At 33.1% G+C, this 25,456-nt stretch overlaps 2 protein-coding genes and 1 pseudogene across 2 annotated transcripts; all 3 read right to left on the reverse strand.

Moving 5' to 3' along the window:
* Window positions 1–3,326: 3,326 nt before the first annotated feature.
* LOC120202259 (ankyrin repeat-containing protein BDA1-like) lies at window positions 3,327–4,264 on the reverse strand. The gene is made up of 2 exons (XM_039202695.1): window positions 3,996–4,264; window positions 3,327–3,914 (listed from the first exon to the last, which is right to left on the reverse strand). Exons 1-2 carry the CDS (start codon window positions 4,221–4,223, stop codon window positions 3,663–3,665), a joined length of 480 nt encoding a protein of 159 aa, XP_039058626.1. The 5' UTR covers window positions 4,224–4,264; the 3' UTR covers window positions 3,327–3,662.
* A 16,207-nt stretch (window positions 4,265–20,471) lies between these two features.
* Window positions 20,472–21,695, reverse strand: LOC120202260 (protein CASPARIAN STRIP INTEGRITY FACTOR 1-like). The gene is made up of 3 exons (XM_039202696.1): window positions 21,580–21,695; window positions 21,228–21,280; window positions 20,472–20,711 (listed from the first exon to the last, which is right to left on the reverse strand). The coding sequence occupies exons 1-3, from the start codon at window positions 21,650–21,652 to the stop codon at window positions 20,592–20,594; spliced, it is 246 nt and encodes an 81-aa protein (XP_039058627.1). The 5' UTR covers window positions 21,653–21,695; the 3' UTR covers window positions 20,472–20,591.
* Window positions 21,696–22,938: 1,243 nt separating this feature from the next.
* Window positions 22,939–24,703, reverse strand: LOC120202251 (annotated as a pseudogene).
* Between the last annotated feature and the right edge of the window lie 753 nt (window positions 24,704–25,456).

Genomic DNA, 25,456 nt, shown 5'->3' on the forward strand with positions numbered 1-25,456 from the left:
CTTTAAAATTTATTTTTTTAATTCCCTTAAATGTAGTAGTTATTTCTTGCGTAATTAATGTAGTTTTCTTTAAGTTATCAAATTTCTTTAATTCTCTTAAATATATTTAATTATTTATTTTTTGGTACACAAAAGTTTAGGTCAGGGGTGACTCTCCCTATCAAGGGCCAGGGCATACCTAAAACCCAATTGAGATTTACATATGACTTTATAGATTGCCCACCAAAGGTGACGGTGGTGCGATTCGAAGTTGGCCTTACAAACTCGAATTCCTGAATCTCAACCACTTGTACCAACACTCATTGGAAATTCTCTTAAATTTATTTAAATCCGCTTGACCCATGACATTCGCCCAAATCTGTCGTTTCCTTCTCTTCAATCCTTTTATCTTTTAGTTAAATTTTAATTTAATTTTCTTTTAGTTTTTACTAGTGTTTTCCTCCTTTTAACCTTTATTATTTCTTTTGATTTAAACGCATTTATTTTCCATATTTACTTGCTTCATATTGCTGTTAACATTTGAGTACGATATTATTTTTTTATTCTTTAATTTACATTTAGATTAAGATATTTGACTTAGATTACACCTTTAGATTTATTTCTTTTAATTAGGTCTTCATTTATGTTAGTTAAAAGGATTCTTAAAATAGTTTCTGCTTATGTTAGGGGTTATGTCTTCATTAGTCGATTCAATAATCAATTAGGTTATTAATTAGAACCTCCATTTAGGTAGAATTACACTATAGTCCTTTAATTTAAGGAATAATTCGATTTGGCCTTCACATTTAGATGCTTGAAGGTTCATTTTGATTATTCGATTCAATAATTTGTAAAAGGTAATTAGGGTTAATAATTAGAGTCTTATCCTTCGATTCTAAACAATTTAGTCCTTCAATTTCTTAGATTAGGTATTCATTTGACAAAATTAAATAGGTTAATTAGAGCCTCCACTTTAGGTTAGATTTCAATCTAGTCATTTAATTTAGGGAGTAATCTGAATTGGCTCTCGCATTAACATGCCCGAGGGACCATTTCAATTATTCGATTCAATAACTAGTTAAAATCAAATTGGATTAATAATAGAGCCTCCATTTCTAGGTTTAGTCCTTTAGGTTCTTTAATTTTCATAATTTGACACTTTAAGTTAGGAATTGTCTTAATTAACCAACCTAGCATAGGCAATGTTCATTTACCAAGGAGTTAATAGTGTATCCCCGCATTATGCTTAAGGGGTGACCACTTGTAATTCTCGAAGTAAGAAGACATCTTTTTCAAAATTCCGCACCATGATTTCTAAATCCTCGAGGCAATGTTCGTTTATTGGGATTGATAACAAAGCTTTCGCGTAAATGCTCGAGGGTGGTTGTTATTGGTCTTGGTAAACCGACATCCTCTTCCAAGTTTGCATCCATGGTGGGTTTTAAATTAAATAAAATCTCGAATTAAAAAAATCCATTTTTTTAAGTATAAGGTAATCAACTAGGTGTCAATTTCTGGGCGCTGTGGGGATGCTCATCATTCCTCCACGTGTAATTGACTCTCGAACCCTATTTCTAGTTTTCACAGACAAAATTGATATTTTTTATAAAATAAAATATTTTTTAAAATTACTTATTTTAGGTATTACAATCGCACCTTCAAATGATTAGTGACGACTCCTATTTTTCTTAAAAATCTTTTCTGAAAACCCTCAAGTCGCACTAGTTTTTTCCCACCCGAGCAAAAAACGGTGTCGACAAGTAGCTATATGTATTAATAGAACCTTACTTATGTATCTAGTTTATAAAACTCAAGTTTGCATTATTTTGGTTTTATATTATGTGTCATGAAGCTCCGGTTTTGTAAAATGTTTTATAATTATTTATGTTTTGTTTATGATACCATTCAATATGTTTGAAAGGAAAATGAACACGTTTTAAAAATAAGGGGTTGCCTCGGTAGCCCAATGTGACACTTTAGGCTCAATCGAGTTTAGGGTGTTACAAGTTATACTTCTAAAAGTCATTAGTTTATGTGTTAATTGTAACCAGAATAGTTTGAAAGTATATTTTATATATTTTGATATAATTAATTTATCAATGATATTAGAGAAACAAAATTTTACTAAAATTAGGTAAAGAATGTTTTGAAAATTTCATGTGATATCTGATCTAACTCGTGCTCGAAATGGGTGTTACACTTGACTTGTAGATTGATAAATTAAATATGAATTTTATATGTGCACACATATTAAAAGGATCTTAAATATAAATATAAATATATCTATTGCGTACTCGGTGATTGTAAAAATGTGAATAAAGATAACTTTTACCTTCAACGAAGATAATAAATTATTGGTTTGGAAGCATTATATCTTAGTTGGTCCATAACAATTGTATCTTAGCTCATCCAGAAGCATCACATCTTAATTGGTCAAAAAGTAATTTCTAAGTGTTACAATATCATTTATCTTTAAATCTTCAAATATTATTCGATGTCTATACATGTAAAAATAATTGATATGCATGAGACATCTTCATCTTTAACTTCAAAATAGTTAATTATTTTTTATTAAGCTAAGATGATTATAAAGTAGTATCCGTTCTAAATACTCTTTAACAAATTGACAATGAATGCTCAATCACCCCTGATGGGAGGTCATTGGTGCTTGAACTCTGAACGTCTATGAATAACAATTCTTTTAACCACTAAGGTAACTTGATTCGTGCAATAATTATCTATTCTTAACTTGTGAAAGATGTGATCCTGAAAGTTGTCAAGAACATTAAGTATCGTTCAACCTTTGATCACTACTTTTTCCCCACTAAGAATCTCAAAACTATTGCATAAATTCCTTCTTTTTCGATGTTCTATCACCATCCACGGACCAAAATTCTCCATCTCCACCTGTCGATGAAATTCCACCATTGACGGTTGTTTTTGTTTAGGGATCATATCTTTTTCTCAACCATTCCTATTGCGAATACATCGCTTTATGCAGATTCGACATAGATGAAAGAAAAACCAACTTCCTGCGCTTATAAGAGGTGTTTGTAGGTAAACGCCACCATAGAAACCATGCCTAATGAAAATTATACAAACAGCTAAACCATTACCTACAACTAAAATGGTTCCTTTCCAGAAGTTATCAAACAGAAAAAGGAATAAAAATAATCCTAGAATTACGCTTGCAACTATTGTTTCTTCTTCATCAGAAAGGTGTAGTATGTTTGGAGCGGAGGGCCAAAGTTCAGTGAATATCCAACATCCCACGATTGAAACGCTGATTTTCGAAACTTCATATGTGATACACATGAACAACATTAAAATGAAAACAAGTGCTGATAATATATTGATAACTGTGACTGTTGAATAGGCCGAGGATATGATAATTATTGATCGGTGAAAGCATATTGCAAGAAATGCGAGTAGTACTTGAAGTGTTGTCCGGAAACCATTGGGAAAAGGTTTGAGCAGGGCTAGTGTTAGGAAAAAGGTAACGATGAACACCACATAGGTCGGAACATAGAATAAAAGAAATTCGTATTGAGGCAAGACTGACATCCCCAATGATAATCGATCATACGACCCTTTAGACTCTGAGGAACTTTCATCCTGCCAGACACCACCGGGCGGGCTAAGAGCGGCTTGAAAAGTTACCGTAAGAAGCAGTCCTAAAATTACTAGTAAAGCATTGCGGTCTTCCCTGATATATTATCCATATCCGAAAAAATTAGTGACGATGCCTTGGTTAGATACTTGGCGATTTGTTTCTCCATCTTATATTTAAAGTTTGAAACTCTTGGAATACAGCAACCCCGCAGAATACTGATGCTTTCTCTGTAACTTTGCCCTATTGCAACATCCAGTGCCGTCGAACCAGCCTGATTGGTGGCATGCTTATTAGCTTTGCAGTCTAATAGTAATCTGAGCATCTGCTACAATCAATTAAAATGTCAACGACGTACAAAATAATCTATGTAATATTAACTATTAAAGCAGATAAGTCATCAAACCTGAGGTTGATTATTGCCAGCAGCTATGTGAAGTGCAGTATTGCCATCTTCGTCTTTCCGGTTCACCACTTCCCGATAATAGTCTTTGTCTTTCTTTCGAAGCATTCGGATTAGAACTTGAAGAACGTCCAGTCTCTTATTTTTGGTTGCAATATGCAAAGCAGTGCGGTTCTTAGTCGTAACGTCTAGAACACATTCAGGGCAAGCCTCTAGAAATCTATCCAGCATACCATCGTGGTTTCCAACTTTACTTACCAAGTGCAAAGGAGTCTTACCACTCTTCCCCTTGACACGAACAACATCTTTATCCATTTCCATGAAACGCAACGCCATCTCTTTGTGCCCTTTTTCAAGCGCGAGGTGCATGGGGCTCAAGCCATCCTGGTTCAGTTTCCGAGCAAATGATGGCTTGAGGTTTATTATCTCCATTGCGAATCGAATGCACCCTTGTTCTGCAGCAATGTGTAAAGGGGTGTCCACAAACTCCACATCCTCGAAGCGCCTCAAAGCATTTCCATCTATCCGAATTAACCTGTACAAATCACCAACATTTCCGGTTAGAGAAGCTGTTCTCAAACTTTCATCCATGTCTGGAGGAAGGATCAATTGACAATAGGAAGAGAGATTAATTGAAAGATTAAAAGAGTGTATGGTCTGTCAACTGCGTCCAACGAAGAAACAATATAAAGACAAAAAAGGCAGACACAAAGTATATCATTTTGATTTTGGTGTTCTTCGATATTTCGCCTTCAGTAGAGGATTAATTTGGATTTTTCGCCTTTAGTAGAGATTACGCCCCTCATATGCTGAACCCAACTGTGCCAACAAGGAACCTATACTGACAGAAGAACAAATGATGCTTTTCTTCTTCTTTTTCTCTCTTTTATCACAATGGTAGATAGGTTTATTATAAAGATAAAGTATTCAAATAGTAACTCAATCGTGTTTCATGATTGAGTATGAAGATAAAGTATTCAAATTGCAACCCAATCGTGTTTCACGATTGAGTATGGATCACATTCAGCAGATCTCGTTCAGACAATTTTTGAATTCAGAAAATATATTATTAGACTTTTCAATGAGTCTAAATGTGTTCAAGTTCGTGTTACGTTATTGTTTTATCTTTTTTAGCTTAATCAAAATAAAATAATAGTCATGAGTGCATTTTCTCTCTCAATAATATGACTTTTATGGAAAAAAACTGTCATACAAGATTATCTTATGTCTTCGATAAAAAAATCTTCCCATTAAAAAGAGAAAAAGAACACATAATGATAATCAAGGTTATAGAATAAATGACTACAAAATTCTTAACATCCTAAGAAATAGAATAACTTTCTAAAAATTCATAAATATGAGCACACTATACTGTTTTCAGATATCTTTCGAGATCCACCGTTCTAAATATTCAAAGCCTAACTATAATACCCTAATTTTATCTGAGAATTAAAGAGGGAACAAAATCCAAGGACTAAACTCCAATTTACCCATTTGTAATAGTGAGGTTTTAAAAATCAACAACACTCAAAACAGTACCCAAATCAGCCAAAAATCTGCCACAATAAAAAACAAAAAGCAAAATTATACCTCACCCACTACATCAATATCTCATCATATGAAAAAAAAAGAAAAGAAAAAAACAAGGAGATTAGGTGAGTGAAAAAAATATAAAGGGGGCATTCGGTGTGTGTGAAAAAGGGGGACAAAAGAAAGCATTCGAACGAAAGAAATCAGGGGCTCTCGAAAAATGTAAGGGTTTTCGATTCGAAACAAGGGTTTTTTCCATGGTTTCAAGCAATGTAATAAAAATTATCAGCAAAGTTTTATTACTATTATTTTTTTTATTTTTTAGTTTTTTTATCCTACAAAATCAAACAAAACAACCAAAATCGGAAATAAAATAAATACAAGAAAAAAAAAGGTTCTTACATTATGTCGGAATTTCATTGGCGATAGGGATCTATGATCAACAATCCGAACGGTGAAAATTGCGCAAGGCCAACACGAACAACATACTAAAAAATCAGCACGATCAGACGGTGGATGGCGGCGGATCGAAGAAAAGAAAATCGAACGGTTTTCGGCCTTTTTACGACTAACGGAGCCGATTAATGCAAAATCGACCCCAGATCCAAGATGGAGAGGCCAAGATGGACCTCCCGGTGAAATTTAGTGACCATCGACCACTAGCGGCGGTGGCTGCGTTACGGTGCGGCGACGTCATGTGGTAACTGGCGACGACGAAGCTGACTGCCGACGAAAGTAACCACCGACGATTGCCGATTTTCTAGAGAGAATGGAGACTCTCTCTCCCTCTCTCTCAAAATAATTTAAAAACAAATGAAATGAAAATAAAAAAATTTGTTATTTATAGAAAATTTCAGGGGAAATTTGTACTTTAAATCTCCTAAGTTTGGCTTGTTTTGAAAAATGGTTACTTGTAGGTATCGTTTTCGTGGTTTACCCATTTCTGATAGATGTTATGTATTTTTGGTTTAATTTTTTTAGTCCATGTACTTTTAAGCGTATTTTTCATTAGTCCCTTAAGTTTCCATTTTTACTGTTTTGGTTCTTTAACTTTTTGTTATTGCTATTTTGGCTCTTTAACTTTCTATTTTTGCAATTTAGTCCTAAATAATTACTTTTGTTAGTATTTTAGTTGATCATGTTTGCAAATATGTATTTTGATACAGATTTGTAATTTTACTGTTTATCAATCATTATAATTTTATATATGTTTGTATATAAATCATGTAATTGTTGAAAGCATTCTTTGTAGGAAATTTTCATTTCCACTTTGTTTGTAAATCATCTTGGTTTTAATATGCAAAAATATAAAGAAATTTCAATATGAGAGAAATCTACGAAGATATCTCTCAACTAAAGAGAATGTATCTTTTTTATGGTTTTTCGTATAAATTGTTGTTTTGTTATTTTATCTTAAAAAATTGTAAAGAAACATCGTTTGTGAGGAATCTATTAGAAAATCTCTTAACTGCAAAGGAAGTGTTTTCCCGAAGATTGTTCATACAAAAAGGCATTAATCATCCGAAAGTTGACACTTTTTAAATAAAGTTAAATGAATAATAGGATCGTAATTTAAATATATTTTTGAATTTGTAATTCTCAATATTTAAACAACATATAACTGTTTAGGTACCAAAATTTGGGCGCTGTGGGGGTGCTAATACTTCCCCACGCGTAACCGACTTTCGAATCCATTTAATTGAATCTTTGGTGACGCAGAATAGCTTTTTTTTTTGTCTTAAAATTATTTTTCTTAAAATTAATTTTTTTAAAAGACGTTTTTAGGTATTCGACCTACCTAACCCAAAGGTTGATGGCGACTCTATCCAATTTAATTCAAAATCATCAATTTTTCCAAAAATAAAGTTGTAACTGTTTTTAAAATAATAAATAATTGTTTTGTAAAAAAATGGTTATGACACTAACAATTATCTATCTTACAAAGTAATTTCCAGCATTTTGAACAAGTTCACCTTCCGAAATGTTCTGCAAACTTGCATCCTCCAGAAGCCTATCAAGCGAAGCTAAAGATACATATCGTCGATCACCAACATGATTATTAACATATTTTAAAAGAAGCATAATTATTGATTGCCGTCATTTCAATTATTTGTATGCATGTTTTTGAAAATGCATATTTATTTTTATTGTTCCAGATATAGTTGTCAAAAGAAGAAGAATTTCATGCTTTTGGACTTGTAAGTATTTGCTGCAGGTACCTTTGCGATAAGGGTGATTCTTTCCCACACTTACCACACATCAGTTGCAGATCCAAAAGAATATGGTCCAAAATTTTAATTTTGTTCATAACTTTTTAATAAATCACACTAAATTTCACTTTTTTATTTAAATAATACTTGGCCCTCTAAGGAGCTTAATGCATCCGCCCTGCCACACATGCTATATATAGAAGACCTTGTTGTAGGTGTAAGCTTATGGGGAACTTACAAATTGTACAAATTATTTTAACATCTATATATTTTTTCTGCACGTCACTAAACACTTAGTTTTTTCAGCTCATTCCTCTAATTTTACTTTTTCTTTCCCAGATAGTATTGCACTATAAGATTTGGACTTGGCATATAGAGTATCAATCGATTTTCGTTTGTATATTTCATTGTAGGCTAAATATGAAAAAGTGTTTAAATTATACCTATTTCTCCTTTTGGGTGTTTAAATTTTTCCTAGTTTATACACCGTCAAAAATTTCCGTTCACTGACAGGTCTTATATTTATATAATTTTAAATTTTTTTATTTTTTTTAAAAAAACATAAAATTATTATTATTTTTTAAAATTCTAAATATTTTAAAATCTAAAAAAATAAATTCTTAAAAAAATTATTCGAATTCCCTCTACTCCGACCGTCGGTTATCTTCGGTCACCCATCTTTCATCGAACGATCATCCATTCGTTTTCGGACACTAACTAATCAGAGATCACCATTAATATTATCGCAATCCTCAAAATTTTTAAATTCGTAAACTTAATTTTCTAATTTTTAAAATCTCAAATACTCGATATCTAAATCTAATAATAATCGTTGACTGTCCTTAATCTGGAATATAAGATTACTAGCCTTAATCGAGGGTCACCCTTGCTTACTTACTGTTTCAGTCCATGGAGATTTGAAATTGGATGAAGGGGACGAAGAGTGTTGGGGGTGGGGGACGAATAGTGGGGGGAATTATTTTAAGAAAAAATATTTTTTAAATTAATATTAAAAATAAATTTTAAATTATATAAATACGACATGTGTCGTTTAACAGAAAATTTTAACGGTCATTATGGTCGAGACACTGAAAATGATAACGTTTGTAACGTTAAACACTTGAATTGACTGAAAAAATTTAGACACCTAAATGAGAAAAGACGTATAATTTGAATATTTTTTATATTAAACCTTTACTGTACCACTTTTATCTGTCTATTAATTATTTTTTATGACGTTAAACTTTTACTACTAATTATGTAATTATATATATATATATATATATATAAGTGGATAGAGGTGTTAGAATACACTTATATATATATATATATATATATTGTTTTTTTTTATAGAAAGTCATTATTGAAGGAAAATGTTAAAAATCTAATTAAAATGTTCGAACAAAATAAAGATATGAACAAATCTAACTACACCAGCAAATGAACCACAAAAGGGATGAAGAAATTAAAAGATCATCGACAAATCGCAAATCAAAGTCAAGCAATGTAAGAAAACTATCCATGAACTTAAAATGTGGATAACAAATAAGCTCCATCTTATCAGTCGTGGTGATGTCAAATCCAACCTTGAGAAAAATATAAACGAAAATAACGACAAAATAACCAAAAACTACCAAAAGACAGAAAAAATGCCATAAATATAGAGGTAAACGTGTCACAATGACATAATTATTCTTATTTAAAAACTTAAAAAATAAAGAGAAAAGACAACCAACGATTAGCAACCAGTATTAAAACCAGTGTCGTTGCTGACTAAATAAAATCAAATAAGAAAAGGTTGATTTGATCTATAAAAAATGACACATATTTTAAAGGGAAAAAAAGAGGGGAAGGAGAGCGACTATGTTTTTCTACCACTTGTATATAATTGATATTTTTATACAAGCAAAAATGCTAGGATAATGCATGGGGAAATTTTATTTCCCCAAATAATCCACCCAACAGTATATTTACCCAAATATGGCATTTTCTACAGTTATCTTTAAAGACGTGTAGGGTTTCATGCGACTTGGAGAAGAATCCATGATTGCTACACATCTTCAACGTGAAGACTCTAGGATTTCCTCACTTCTTCAACTTTCATGGTGGCATTTGAAGACTTCATGAATTCTACACGTCTTCAAGGTGAAGACTAGATTATTGACATGCGTCTTTAGCAAGAATCTCTTCTCAATCGCATGATGAATGCAAAGATGCCTTAATGCATCTGTTGCCTATGCTGAGGCATGTTGCATGCATGCAAAGCTGCCTTAATGCAGTTGTTGCCCATGCAGAGGCATGCTGCATGCATGAAAAGTTGCCTTAATGCAACTGCTGCCCATGCCTCGTTTAATCCAATTACTTTAAAGCAGTTGTTGCCCGTGAAGTGAAGCATTGTTGGTGCAGTGAATTATTGATGCTCAATCAATGAATTATTGATGATGATATTATATATGGGAGAGGGAGAGCTTGTTTACACTTACCCAACAGAAGAAGAGTGAAAAAATAGTATTGTTGAAAGGGAAGGATTCGAAAGGCAGTGTTGAAATAAAGTAGAGAATGTAATTTTCCTGAGTAAGTATTCGAATGATATATATAATTTTTTTTATATTTTACCTCGTATTATTCTATTAAATGATATTGTTGAGTTCATTTGCATATTAAAGAGTGACTAAAAAGTTGTTTCGATATAGTTTTTGTAAATCAAGTTGGGGAAGAAGTTTTCAAGTGCGAATAAATTTTATTTGAAGTATTACTATTTCAGTTTTATAATTTTTTTAGTTTTTATTTAACTTTTGAATCATTAGTATAAATTTTTAATAGTAGTGATTTAGTATTTGGATTACAAATGATCAAACAATTAGATCATTTTGCCTTATTACTTATTGAAAATAGTATTAAAAAATTTAATTATTATTTAAATAATAGCAATAGCAAAATATTTTTAGAAAGTTTTTCAATCTAAAAGACATATAAATATGATGTTTAAAAGAGACATCACATTTATATAAATGAATGCGATGATAGAAAGAAAAATACAAGCTACAATTGATGGGTTGAGGTACAAGTTTATGATATATCCCAATCCAATCACTTATGATGCAGTACCAGTTGAAGATGATGATGATATTAGAACCATAATTGAAGTATATGACTCAACAAATATATCAGTTATTGAATTATTTGTTGAGGTGCATAAGATTGATAAGTGTTTCATTTGATTATTATTTTGCTTTTAAATTGCTCCGTAATCATTGGTTTTTATGGCTTGTTTATTCGTTTTGATTCATTTTCTGTGCAAGACGCTAGATTTTGGAAATTGCACTGAAATGACAGAATTCTGTAGTTTTTTTTATTTTCGGAATCAAAGCTGGATTAGTGGGCATGACTTTTGGCATAAAACATCTGACGAGGTGATGACGTCAGCACCTTCTAGAAGGTCCAGTCAGCGCTTCTAGAAGAACGAATGGATCAGTCGTACGTCTCTGCAATTCGGATTTAAATTAAACTCATGTTTTAGGATATTATTTTAAATATTATATTTTATCTTATCTTTGCTTTAGGTATTTTAGTTTAAATAGTTTTAAGTATTTTAATTAGGATTTTCTTCTTTAATTTAGGATTTATCTTTATCTTGTTTTTAGGATTCTGAAGGCTATAAATACCCTCTCAGGGTAAGCCTAGAAAAACATCTCTCACAACTGAGAATTTAATCTTCTTCTTCTCTCTAGCTTTATAAAATTCTCTCCTCTATTTTCTTTCAAGTTTTTCGTATTTTTTTTACTTTATTTTAAGTTTTTCAAATATGCTAAGTATGACTTTTTTCATGCTTAGCTAATTTTCTTTAAAGTCGAAGGCTAAAGTGATGACTCAATTTCAGATGCGAGAATTGTAAGGCACTTAAATCGCTTCGGATTTTTCTCTCTGATTTCTAGGCTTATTTTCAAATCAAAACGATTTCAAAACCAAAAGTCGGCGTTAGTCTGGATGTTGTTATGATTAATGTGGGAGGAAGGATCGACTTATTGAAGCACATTCGACTTCCTGTGAACACACTTAGCAAAATTGTTTGCTAAGAGGAAACTGAGATCATAATTAGTTATTGTTGAAACAACATAATCCGAGTCGGTAGCTTTTGAAAATTCAACGTTTTAAGATCTACAACATTGTTGTTGCTTAGATTAACTCACAAATCGAAATTAAAAATTTCATTTGGATATTCGGTATACAAAGCATAGTCACAAGGATTTATCCTTGTAGACAAGTAGCCGACATGAATCTTGAAGTAAAGATATATTTTGATGATCCGAGGAATTTGAGGTAAAGCTGAAGCATGAGAGTACTGCTACTCTTGAAGCTCATGAAACTTGAGTTTTAATGCAAATAATCTTGGTTCAAATGTTGCAGGAAAGCCAAATTCAATTTATTTTTTAAGGTCAGGTTGACTTACATATTGATGCCATGGAGACTAATATTCATCTTATGATAACCAAGAGTATTTTAAAGCCAAAGGTTTTTCATGTTGTGTGTATTGACAGAGAACCGAGAAACATTAAAGAAGCCAAGATGAGTCCTCACTCGAAGAATGCTGCAGAGGCTGAGTATGAGGCATTGGTGAAGAATGAAACTTGGAGTCTTGCTCCTCTGCCAGGAAATAGGAAGGTTGTAGACTGCAAGTGGCTCTTAAAAGTTATAAGAAATGCATACGGCTCTATAGCGAGATATAAAGCTCGACTCGTGGCCAAGGGATTTCTTTAACAACCAGGATGGAAGCTTAGACAAGTGGACATTAATATTGGCTTTCTAAATGGTATTTTGATTGAAAAAGCGTATATGATGCAGCCACTAGGTTATGAGCAGGGTGATGTCAGTCTTGTATGTAAGTTACATAAGGCGATATATGGTCTGAAGCAGGCACCTCGGGCATGGTTCGAGAGCCTAAAGTAATTCTTAGAGGCTGGACGTTCTGTGTTAGCCAAGTCTGATTCCTCGTTATTTGTTCAGAAAACTGTTGGTAGTGTCGTATATCTACTGGTGTATGTAGATGATATAATCCTCACTGGTGATAGTGAGAATGAGGTTCAGTCAGTCGTTGAGAAACTCAATAAACAGTTTGTGTTGAAGAATCTTGGTCTACTTCATTTTTTCCTTGGTATAGAAGTTGTTATGAGTCGGGTGGAGTTGTATTGAGTCAACAAAAGTATGTACGAAAGCTGTTGCACAAATATAGTTTTGCAGATGTCAAAGGGCTTCCTACTCCTATGGTGTCAAATTGAAAACTCTCGGTCACAGAGGAATCTCCTATTGAAAATAGTGATCAATATAGGAGCATTGTTGGTGCGTTACAGTATGTTGTGATAACTCGACCAGACATAGCGTTTGTTGTTAATCGAGTGTGTCAGTTTATACAAGCTACTATTGATGTGCATTTTTGGGTTGTGAAACAGATTTTGCGTTATCTACGGAGTACAATTGATTTTGGTATGCGCTTTTCAGCTTTCTCTCGACTTGCTTTGACTCATTTTGCTAATGCAAACTGGGGGTCAGATGTTGACGATCGACGCTCCACCACAGGTTATTGCACCTATTTTAGAGGAAATCTTGTTTCCTGGAGTTCTCGCAAACAACAGGTGGTTGCTCATTCCACGGCTGAAGCGGAGTATCGTGCTTGTGCAACTGCTGAAGTTGTTTGGCTTGATTCTTTGCTAGGAGAGTTGCATGTTGTCCCACATGGTCGCCCTACGCTTTTGTGTGATAACTTAAGTGTCGAGGTGGTGTGTGCTAATCCGGTTCTTCACTCAAAGTTCAAGCATGTGAAACTTGATTTGTTCTTCGTTTGGAAGATGAATGTGGCTGGCAAATTGCAAGTTTATGAGGTTCCAGCTTGTGAACAAGTTGCAGATGTGATGACGAACCCACTATCATCACCTTTGTTTTTAAAGTACAGGCGGCAGTTGTTACCAGTGTTTTGAAAACCGGACCGGTCGGTTCAACCGGGAACCGCTGCCTGGTCCGGTTCATTCTACACCGGTTAAACCGCTACTAGTAAATCGTAAGGAACCACTGAACCGGCTGTGAACCGTTCAAACCGGACCATACCGTAAACCATTGGTTCTATTTTTTTCCTAAAAATAAATCAAACGACGTCGTTTGTTAAACGAGCTAAGTCAAACTCGAGTATTGCTGAGCTCGACTCGAACTCGAAAACTTTAAAAGTAAGCTCAACTCGACTCAAAAACTCACGAACTAAAAATTATCAAGTTCAACTCGAACTCAAAATATAATATTGAAACTTGAACTCAAAAAGGCCTGAACTCAAAAAAAAATTAGAAGCTCGATTAAAGTTTGAAATTCGAGCTCAATTGAAGCGAAAGAATAGTTCACTCTGTGCTCACCAAAAGGCTCTATGAATTTGAATGCCAAATTACCTCTATTATTTATAGAAGTCAGTTAGGATGCTCTTCTATGTTTCTTAGCCATGTGGGATTTTTTTGTTCTCATATTTTTACTCTTTAGACTTTTATGATGCTCTTCTATGTTTCTTAGCCACGTGGGATTTTTTTTAAAAAAAAATTAAACCAAACAACATCGTTTGTTATGATTTTTTAGCCCCAAATTTATTTTTTGATTATAGTTATGTAATTATATTTATTATAATATGTTTTACCTTAAATATTATGTTGTAGTTGATTTGAATCATTTTGTTTCACTTGATTTTATGGTTTTTAACTTATATGTTATGACTTGCTTGAATATGACTTGTGATATAAAAAAACTATTTTTTATTAAATGTTTTTCGTATTTTATTTAATTTTTTAAATAATTAATTAATTATGACATCGTCCGATTCTTCCGACCGGTTTGACCGATTCGATCGGTTGAACCAGTGAACCGGTAGCACGACCGATTCGCTTACCGGTCCGGTTCTGAAAACCATGGTTGTTACTTGTTCAGCTTACGGAGAAGATTTTGGCAATTGAGGTTGCTGAGCCTGAAAGGAATGAGTGAAAGGTTTTGAAAGTTCTGTTGTAGGGGGAATGTTTGTAACCCCCTCAGATCGATAAGGGTAACCCGATCCGATCTGAGGTTTCACATTAGGGCCACCGGAGCGACCCACTGTAAAAATAGCAGAAATTTTAAAACCCTTTTATCAGAACATGTAAACTTATAAAATCATTTGCCACTATTTAAAAATAAAACAGATTTTCAGACTCGTATATAAAACAAAATACAATTACATGCCCCCTAATCACATGTACCGTACTCTGTAACAACGCCGGAAGAACTCCCTTACTAAAGTCGATAGATGCACTGGTACAATTCTTTTAACCTGAAAAGATGAGTAATAGAGTGAGCTTTGGAAAGCTCAGTAATACAGAACTACCATATGATGTTGATGAACGTGCATATACAAATAAATATATATTTCCTTATTGTTTCCGAACATTTATAGATTTTATGCTGAGCAGAGATCCTACTGATATTTCAGGTGGTAACGGACAATGAGCTTTCGTTTCAGAGAAATATTCAGATGACTGAGTTCAAGAGATCAGAATAGGTTATCTAGTGTGTTCCCAAAAACTATGTAACTTTTCAGATCTTTTTTAAAACATATATATATATACCCCCATCCCAACACAACATAATGTGTAGGTTCCCCAGAACTATACACCCAACCCAACACATCATATAAGGCCCTGAGCACAAAGCCGAAGAACCTGCGGAAATTCTTCCTTCAACAATACCCCCCATTTAAAACATTTTTCCGTCATTAACGGAGATATCATAAATCAAAACAGAATTCAGAACAAATATCAGAACAAAATCCAGATCAGAAATCAATACAGAATTCAGGTTATGTATCAGAATAGAATTCCATTCGGAAATCAGATAAAATAATTATATGATTAGGGAACACGCCAGAGTTTACAAATATTATTCAGAGGTACTGGATAATCTTAGCAAGTAGAGAAACTCGGATCTTCAGTATACCGATAGAATGTCGGAATTTAGAATCACTATTATAAAAAGTTCAATAACTGACAGAATCATCAGTTATTCAGAATATGAATTATCAAGATCATATCTTATTCGGACAGTTTTCAGAAGTTGTACGTAATCAGAAGGGTATTCAGAATCTTTTACATCCATATCAATTGATCGAATAATCGAACAACTTAACAACGAAGATTAAGAACCTTAACAATCTATGTCGACTGGTCAATTCATTTTCCTTCCAGGGTATTTACTCTTTAATACCACAAATTCTTGTTCATATCATTTTCGAAATTAACGTTGAATAAATCTTCCAATGTCTTTATTTCATGTTCACGCTTTCACCATATCATGAAATACTGACGTACTTGATTTTGTAATTCATAATCCATAAGAACATTACATCATATATGTTCATTAACATTTCCAGATTCATCCAACTCACTTATTCAATCCTCAGTCCTTGTGGTTACTTAATTTATTTAGCATTCAAGTCCATTCCAGATACTTCGGGATTTTCCAGAGTAACTCAAGCGTTCCTGATTTTCAGACACATGTTGCACTTCCGTTCCATTCAATTTGGTCTTCGTGGTTGATTTGTTGAACAAACGTTCAATTCTTAGTACTGAATGCGATCCAGAGTTGAGCTAAGTTGAATACTTCCAAAATTTATCATCGAGTCAAACTTAAGAAGACGAACACGCATTCCAGTAATATCTATATCGTTCAGGTACTGGCATATCCTTAAGATTGATCAATTTACTTAAGCTGTGATCCATAACTTCTAAAGGTAGTCCAACACCTATGCTTATTTGGATTCCTTAATTAATCCAAGGCATTTACTTAGAATAGGACACAAGGGTATTTTGGTAATTTTGGTGTTCATTTTTATTCTATTTATTTCAGAGCTCAAAGATATCCAATCATTCTTGAGCTTGGTGGTATTCTTGGGTCATTTCCATTACAGGGGTATTTTGGTCATTTTACAGATTCATCGTATTTCAATCATTTCGTTCCGTCTGATCTTACTATTAAATTCAATCTTATCATTTATTTCAGTCCTTTCGAACAATTATGACAACAGAACACCCTGACAAATTATTCTTCAGGTATTTACTCATAACTCGGATATTTCTGGGTCAAGTGTCTTCTCAGATTTTACAAACGGAATATCAAGAATTTTCCTGAACTAAGTCAAGATCTTAACAATCAAATCCGTACTTAATCGAGTTAAGTACGAATCCTCAAAGTATTTTCTCATTCAGGGTCAACTCGGACTATTTTACCTCTCAAGGGTATTTCTGTAATTTCTTAACCAGATAATTTCGATATTAGCTCTTAACGAAAATAATTATAATTTAGAGATCCTATGATTAATTGATTTCTTGAACACTCTGATCTTGAAATGATTCCCTTAACAGACTTCTAGTATCCTTCACAAACCCTCATAAGACTAAAAATCGGTTATCCGCATTTCCTAATCAAAACTAGTATTTCTTATGCACATCAATAATTTTACCGGATCAATATGTCTTTTCAGAGTTATTAACCAACTTCCAGGGACAATTCTTGTCATCTTACAACATAAGGGTATTTTCGTAATTTTACCCTACCAGATTATTCTCACAATTTCTCATCCAAGTACCTTTAACACTTAACCTTTGATGAAATAAATTATAAGTTGCAGATACAGGGCTGATTTCTTTATCACTAATCACAAACTTGTAATTTAATCTAACAATTCCTCAATCTCTTATATTAGTCATTCAATCCGTAATCAGTTACAGAATTTCTACATCATATCGAGTGTATAAATTATTCAACTCCACCAAAGTGACCAACATTATCTTGTTCATGCATTTCAATATCAACATATTCCATAAAGCATAAAGAGATAGTAAAGTATTACCTCAATTTTCGTGCAATACTGATCGACCATAAAAATTCCATTCGAACGGATTTGATCTTCAATTCAACTTCTAATAATTCCTCAGATACGTATCAACATAAATTATATCAAAAACAGAGCTTAATTACGATAAACGGGTCGAATCGGGTGATAAATCAGTGAAAAACAGCTTACCGGGTTCGAATTTGGCGAAACGGACTTCGGATTCAAGACATCGAAAGCATAAAATATGACTTTTCAGAAATTTGGAATTTTCGGTCAAAATCAAAGTCAACGGGTTTGACTGGAAATTTCGAGGCCTTCGGTTTGAATTTCGAAAAACGGACTGCGGAATCGATTTGGAACATCGAAAAATGTCAGGATAGGTATATTCGGTCAAAGTCAAATGTCGTTTAATCCCCAGTCAAAACCCGTCAAAGTTTTTGTCAACAGTGGTCAACGGTCAACTGTCAATGGGTCGGGTCAACGAGTCAGGTCGGGTTATGACGGTCAAACCGGTCGCGCGTGGGGGCGCGTGAACAGTGCTAAATTCCCGAAAAAATTCCTAAAAATTATTTTGAGCGATTTTGAGATACTTACAAAGCTCGGTTCAAATTTTTGAACGGTGGAGAGCTCGATTTCACCGAATCGGAAACTTTGACCGCTTCACCTCCTTACGCGCCGCCGTCGACAGAGACCAAGGATGACACCGGCATACTCGGAACGGAACAAGGAACACGATGGTGCGGGAGGTGTCGTAAACGGATGACCTGATCATCGTGAATCGATGAAAAACCAACTAAAATCAAGTTATTACCGACGGTACTTCCGACTGAAATTAACGACGAACGGTGACGATTCGCGACGAAAGGTTTGAGGGGTTTTGTTCCTCGGTTGACAACGAACACGATGGTGGTTTCGGCTCGTCGATCGGAGGTCGGACGGCGAGTAGATCGGAGTTGAAAGGGGTTGTTGGAGAGGGAAAACTGAAAAATCTCTGTTGAACTTGCGCACGGGGAGTTTATAATTCAACATATAAAAAATGGTTAAATCATGGGTTTAGCCACTGAATTTCCTTCACTTCATAAAACGGTATGCCAACTTTAAAATTTTACAACTTAACTCACTGTTTCTTTCAAAATACTAATTAAATCCACCACTTTATAATTTCTTAAATTTAACCCTTAAATTGGGGTGTTACAATGTTGGGATAAAGCTCTAGGAGACGTGTATGTTTTTCATGTCTTGTGCATGAGTTGTTAGAAGTTCGTTGAGAGCTTAGAGGTTGATGAGCTGTCATTTCTAAACTGTTCTCTCTCACACACACCGTCAGCCTTTGTATTTGTATAAATAATTAGTGACTGCACTAATTATTGTATAATAAAATTTTATATTTTATTTTATTATAAAGTTTAAATTTTAAGTCTAAAACATTAAATAGGATATATGTCATCGAAATATACATATTATATAAACTCTAATTTATACAATATGTGTATCAAATATTTTTTTAAAATTATATTATTAATTTCAAAAAGAAACATAAAATTAGAAAAATATAAATATGATAGAAGACATTTTGCAAAATAAACAAAATAGAATAGAATAACGAAGGTTAAAGTGATGTAACAGATAAATAGGATCGATTTCTTCTTTTAAGCCTACTTAAAATTAAATAAGAAATCATATGTAAAATACAACCTAAATTAGGGTGAGTAAAATTATAGTTAATCATTAGTTGTTCCTGTGCTGGGAAAAAATAAATTTTTTGACTAAAAAAATTCAATTAGATTTAAAGTTTTATAAACTTGACTTGAAAATAATTTAAATTCAAGTCAGATATAAAATAAAACTCGAATAACTCAAACAAATTTATAACTAGTGGATTGATTTTCAAGTCTCAGTTGAGTTCTTTAACTCTGCATGATATATGTATATACATATAAAAATATATGAAGAAATGTATATAGTATATTATATAGTTATAAAATACCGTTTAAATTATAATTAAATAGTACCATAACATTACACTTATTACAATCAAATTTAAACAAAAACTCGAACTCGAGTAAAAACAAAATTCAAATAAAGTTTGAGTTATAAAATGGGACTCATCAACTCGACTAACTCAACATTTTTTGACTCGATTCGACTCGACTTCATTGAATACTTGCCCCTAACATGAATGTGATAGAATAGAATTAATAAGAAATGACTCAAAGTGATACAATGCGGAAAAAGGAAAGAATCAGAGTTCTGCTCTTTTTATTAGTTTATCCAAATAAAGTTGAAGTAATATGAAAAATGTATCTGAGTATTCCATTTTCACCACAGCATACATTTCGTGTCATTGTGTGGTACCCTGCTTGAATATCATATCTATCAAAATAAGAGACAAAGTGATGAAAAATTCTTAAAGAACCAAACTGAAAATTCATACATCTTACAGGGACCAGTAGTAAGCCGTAAAAGATATGTTCCTTATTGATTTCACGCGTATTTATTACATTATAAACATGACACAACCATGGTAGATCTGTTCCTCACTGTCCTTCTATTAAATATATGTATGAGATGGTTGATATAATTAAGTAAAGGCATATTATTAAAATTAGTCTCCAACATTTATCAAAATGATCATTTGCCTTCTATTCTATTTTCAAAGCATTTTGGTCTATAACATTTCATTTTAAAGCAAAAAATTCCCTAACATATGACAAATAATCATTTTGTCCCTTTTTCTTTTTTGGGACATTTTTGCCCTCAACGTTTTATTTTAGGTTAAAAAGACTTATTTTATGGCATTAATCATGTGTTAACTAATGTTTTCATTTATAGAAGAGTTTTTACCTCAAAGTCTAATGTAGACGGCCAAAATGCTCAAAAAAAAATAGGGGTCAAAATGATCTTTTTGATAAAAGGTAGGGGCTATTTTTGACATTATGCCTGTCAAACATAAAGGATGAAAAGCAGGCATCAATTCTGTATGAACTTGAAAGGAGGCTTCTCAAGAGCTGGTGATGGATCATACTTTCCATAGTCTCTCGTGTTTGCTCTAAGCACCCTTTCATGGGCTCCACTTCCTTCATCACCATCCTGTTTATATATTGTTTTTAAAAATATCATAAAATGAATCAACCAACATAAAGTAAGAAAAAATAGATATGCAAATGATTAAATTTACGTACGGACGTAGTATTTTATGTTATGAAACGAATTTTTAAAATTGTAGAAAGGGACGATTGGACGAACTTATAAAATTAGAGGGAGAAAATAGATTTTCAATAAAAATATATATATATAGAAAAAATTTAAAATATATGATAATTTTAAAATTTCAGTGAACTATTCTGTCCTCATCCACCTCCTCGCTCCATCATCCCTGACTAAATTTAATGAAAAACAAAGTATGGGATTAGTTAAAAACTTTGGGTTTTTTATTTAATTAATTGATATGTAGAATTTTTTTATAACTATCGGTATTCAATTTATTAATCGATTAATTAAATCTAAGTATAGTAGAGATTTTTTATACCATGACCCTTTTAACTTATTTCTAGTTCTGTCCATACAGAATGTTAATATTTAAATATATATATATATACGGTATACCTCAAAGCCTGCATTTATTTCCTTAGCCATGTTTATGACCTTGGGTCGTCGACCTGTAAAAGATGATTTTCAGCATATAAATGTTGGAAGATAAAGTGTAACATACGTACATACATACATCATAAACCCTAATAGGACTTTGAAGCAAAAGAATAAAATGAATATTTTTCATTTTACGAACTAATATTTTTTCTTCAGTTTTAAGCGACGAAATATGTATATTAATTACTTTTATACTAATTAGTAAGCTGCTGTTTCCTTCTTCGTCACTAAGAGCTTAAACATTTCATCGACAAATCGTGCATGAGTTTGAGCAGATTAAAGAAAAAGAAAAGAGGGAGATAAAGCTCACCGGCCGCCATTGAAGTTGATAAAAGAAAAGCTGAAACCATAAGAAAAAGTAGAACAATCTTCTTGTTCTGCATGTTTAAGCAATCTCTCCTCTTTTCAAAGCTGTTTTCTTATTCAAGAGAGAATATGAAGCAAATGAGAGCTTATATATATATATATATATTGCAAATAATTCCACACTGACTAAGTGGCCACTGGCCATTGAACTAGAAAGAAAAAAAATACTTGTATTTTATTGTGAATAATAATGATAATTATCATTTTAAGATAAAATATTTGAAAGGTGGTTAAAAAGGTGGAGGAGGCCACTGTTCTTTGTTGGGGCACTTTTTAATTTAAATGATTAGTGGATATATAGTTCATTAAGGTAACACTGAGATATTTGGTGAAAAATCATAATATTCTTTCTTGTCTTTCGTCTATGAATCTATAGAGTTATTAATTCATATCTAATATTTAAGTTCAAATAAGAGAATATAAAGAGTAGTCTCAGTAATAAAGAGAATGTTGTTTTTCTTAGGTAACTCGGGTTTAAATAGTTTTTATCTACAAATTTACATGAATTATCCATATTTGAAATCGAATACAAATATTACGTTATAATCCATTTTCTTTTCATTTTTTAGTTACTCTCGTCTCGCTCTTCACATTTTAAGATATGTATTACCCCTCAATTAGTTAACAAATGACTGACATACATGTGTACATGTATTTATCATTGGGTATGCTTGAATTAGCATAGCAATGGAGGATTAGATTAAGTTCATGCATACATCATCCTCCACTTACATAATCCTATAGGCATGCCTGCTGCTTTAATGGAGTCTGAGTGTATTATAAGATTACATGTTTATGATGTTATTTCATGGAAAGCTTTTTGAAGCACTTGTAATCATGCAAATTTCAAGTGATTTGATATAGATAAGGTCTCTTTTAAACTTGGAATTAATGATTTGCACAAGGGTTTTAGAGGAATATAGGTGTCAATCGTGTCTTTGATCATCCATTTCATCTAGTTGAAGATAAGCATTGAACAATACAACAAAGTTAATCATAGATACTAGATTCAGCACATTGTACAAGAATAAACAATCCAACAACTTCCAACAAAACACATATATCGACAAAAAGAAGCGGATACCCATCGAGTATCGAGATGAATATGCCGGGGAACCTGTTTATAGCTTTGTCATGTTGATGTTTTTGACGAAGATAGAGGTTTGCAAAGAAAAACACATATATGAAGGAAGATGGAGGTCGAAATATCGGTTTGATGGTATTAGAGGTTGAAGATGAAGTTGAACAGAGTCCAGTATGAACCAAGAACACAAATTACAACCATCTCAAACAAAACTCAGTATCAAGCTGAACTACAGACTCTTGAGTATTTCGTATTCAAAAATTGATCCAAGCGTTTTCAATCCTTGGCTCGTAAAACCTGAACTTCCTTAGGTACATCAGGGTCTTCAAGTACCTGGATAAAAAGAGATCTATAGCAAAGATACCAAAATTTGCAATGATTTTTGGTATGAATCACTTGGATAAAGTTAGGAAGAGATTGTTTTCTACTCACTGCTAAGCAAACATTAGATAAGGTTGTTTCAATCAACTACATTGATCTTCCAAAGGGATTGAAGCATGGCGTCCTTTCTATCTTCAAAGGTTTTCATCAAGTTTTCTTCTGATTTGTTCTCCTTGTGTCGCTTTCTTCAGCTCTCTTGTATCTGGATTAAATTAACAGCACCTACAAAAAGGAGATATACGTGCACGTACTTGACTCGTTTTCGTTCGGAAATTAGAAGTCCGATAACAGACACAGGCCTTGAATGCCATCAAAAACAAGATCTATGACCATTAAATTGCAGAACATTGTACCTGAGGCTGCAAACTTGTGCTATATACATACGGTGACCTTTATCGCGCACCCATTCGGTAAAAAAGGGTACCATCATACGTTTCTTTGCCGAGTTCGCTCGCACCTTTCCTCGTGTAAACATATCCTATAGTCTGTAGCATTTGCTCACCAATGCTGGAAGTGTGAGAAAACACAAGTTAATGGAATAGTTAATATGTAATGGTAGTAAGTAACAAGCTTACCAGCTTCAAAAGTCTCTGTGCTTCGGAATTTGCCCAATCAATGAACTCGGTGGCATAAACCATCAACGTACGGCTGGATCCTTTTTCAGAGTTTGATAAGCCTTTCTTCCCTTTCTTTGCAATGTCTGCAGGGGAATAGGGATCAAGTGTAACTTGTAAAAAACCACATGTAGAGGAAACAATGAAACTCAATGAAAGGGTTTACCGCAAGCATTTCCTTAAGCCTTTGCAAGCGAGCTTCCCTGTCTAGTGAAGTATCTTCAAGTTCAACAGATGCCAAAGTAGCCATTTGCAGTTGTCCAACATATTCATCGAAGTATTCGCTTCCGAAAGCCATCCCGAACACGGCTGCAGGATCATGGAGCCTCTGTCGCCGAAAGAAGATGAGGTAACGTTGAAGGAACAAATAAGGATCGATCTAATTTTTTAATATAAGAATGTAACTTTGAAAATCACAATCAAAGGATATAAACTTACTGTTGGAGTCCTGCCTTTCCATGTTTGTCATATAGTTCCCGTTTGAAGGATCACTTAGAACCTGGTACGCCTCAGAGAGTTCCTTCAAGCATATATAATCAAACGCCGAAGATAATTACCATTACATTATTGATAATAAAACAATAAATCGAACCAAAAATTAAAATATTATGTCACGGTGAACCACTGTCTTAGAAACAATATAACGATTGCTTACATGAATTTCTCGTCAGCTTTGGATCCCCGGGGTTTTATCGGGGTGAACTTGCCTAGCCTGAACACCCCACGTAAACGAATCATGCAAATAATAATTCAGAACATTTTCATTGCCCAGTTCGGATTTTCGACAAACACTTGGAGGGCAACTTTTACATCCACGAAAAATCCAGATTCTAAAATCATGGACGAATCTTTTATGGGGGGAAACCCAGAAACGTAAACATGATAGGATTCAAATGAAAAACTTACTTTTCGGTAATAAGCCTTCTTGACTTCAGCAGCGGAGCATCAACATTGACACCCAATACATCGTAATATGAGGTATCCTTCATCTTTGTTATAATATTATCTTGGCACTGCTTTCAACATTATAACTTAAAATTAAAAAAAATACAACAAGATTAATATTAATAACAATAATAATATCATAATTTAAATCAGAATGGAACTTGCGTGTTGAGGAGTGTGAGATGAGGAGAACAAAGAATTGATTGATGATTGTAAGGAAATGGAAGATGACTAAATTTCCTGTCATCGGTGATCGGATATAAATGAAATACAGACATAATGTGAAATCTAAAGACAATATAAATCCAGATTTACGTGAGTGGAGATGTCTGGGTGTTCATCGGCTATCCCATGCGTCGGAAACTTCATTGCTTCGTGTGTCCGTGTTGTAATGGACGGATAAACAACGGAAAATCCCTCTGTACCAAATCTTGAGGAACGTTAGTTAAAGAAATACTATAAAATTATTTTCGGCAATATGTAAAATTATTTATTGCATTATCAGATATGTTGTCTTCTAATTTTAAAGGTATAAATGTAGATGAATGATACATCATTCACAGTATTAATTAATTTTTAAAATAAAGATAAAATATTCACCTCAATTTACCAAATATAATTTTGACGTATTAAAATTTATGATTTTGTTAAAAAATATCGCAAACTATTCTTTATGATTTTTTTGTCATCCTAATTCCAAGATTTCACCTTGATTAATCCGAATCGATTCAGATTACACACCTGACTCTAGTAGGTGAGTCTCCCAGTTGAGATGGTAAACGGGTGGGCATGTGGAT

The sequence above is a fragment of the Hibiscus syriacus genome, unplaced genomic scaffold (genome assembly GCF_006381635.1).
Source record: "Hibiscus syriacus cultivar Baekdansim isolate YM2019G1 unplaced genomic scaffold, ASM638163v2 tig00008386_pilon, whole genome shotgun sequence".
In the NCBI taxonomy this organism is placed as follows: domain Eukaryota; kingdom Viridiplantae; phylum Streptophyta; class Magnoliopsida; order Malvales; family Malvaceae; genus Hibiscus; species Hibiscus syriacus.

Bases quoted from the DNA above. Each gene is read 5' to 3' on its own strand.
- LOC120202259 (XM_039202695.1), bottom strand. From the start codon at position 4,223: ATGCTGGATAGATTTCTAGAGGCTTGCCCTGAATGTGTTCTAGACGTT. The intron at 3,915-3,995 runs GTTTGATGACTT...TGATTGTAGCAG, and splicing joins CTGGCAATAATCAACCTCAG to ATGCTCAGATTACTATTAGA.
- LOC120202260 (XM_039202696.1), bottom strand. From the start codon at position 21,652: ATGCAGAACAAGAAGATTGTTCTACTTTTTCTTATGGTTTCAGCTTTT. The intron at 21,281-21,579 runs GTGAGCTTTATC...CATCTTTTACAG, and splicing joins ATCAACTTCAATGGCGGCCG to GTCGACGACCCAAGGTCATA. The intron at 20,712-21,227 runs GTATACCGTATA...ATATATAAACAG, and splicing joins AAATAAATGCAGGCTTTGAG to GATGGTGATGAAGGAAGTGG.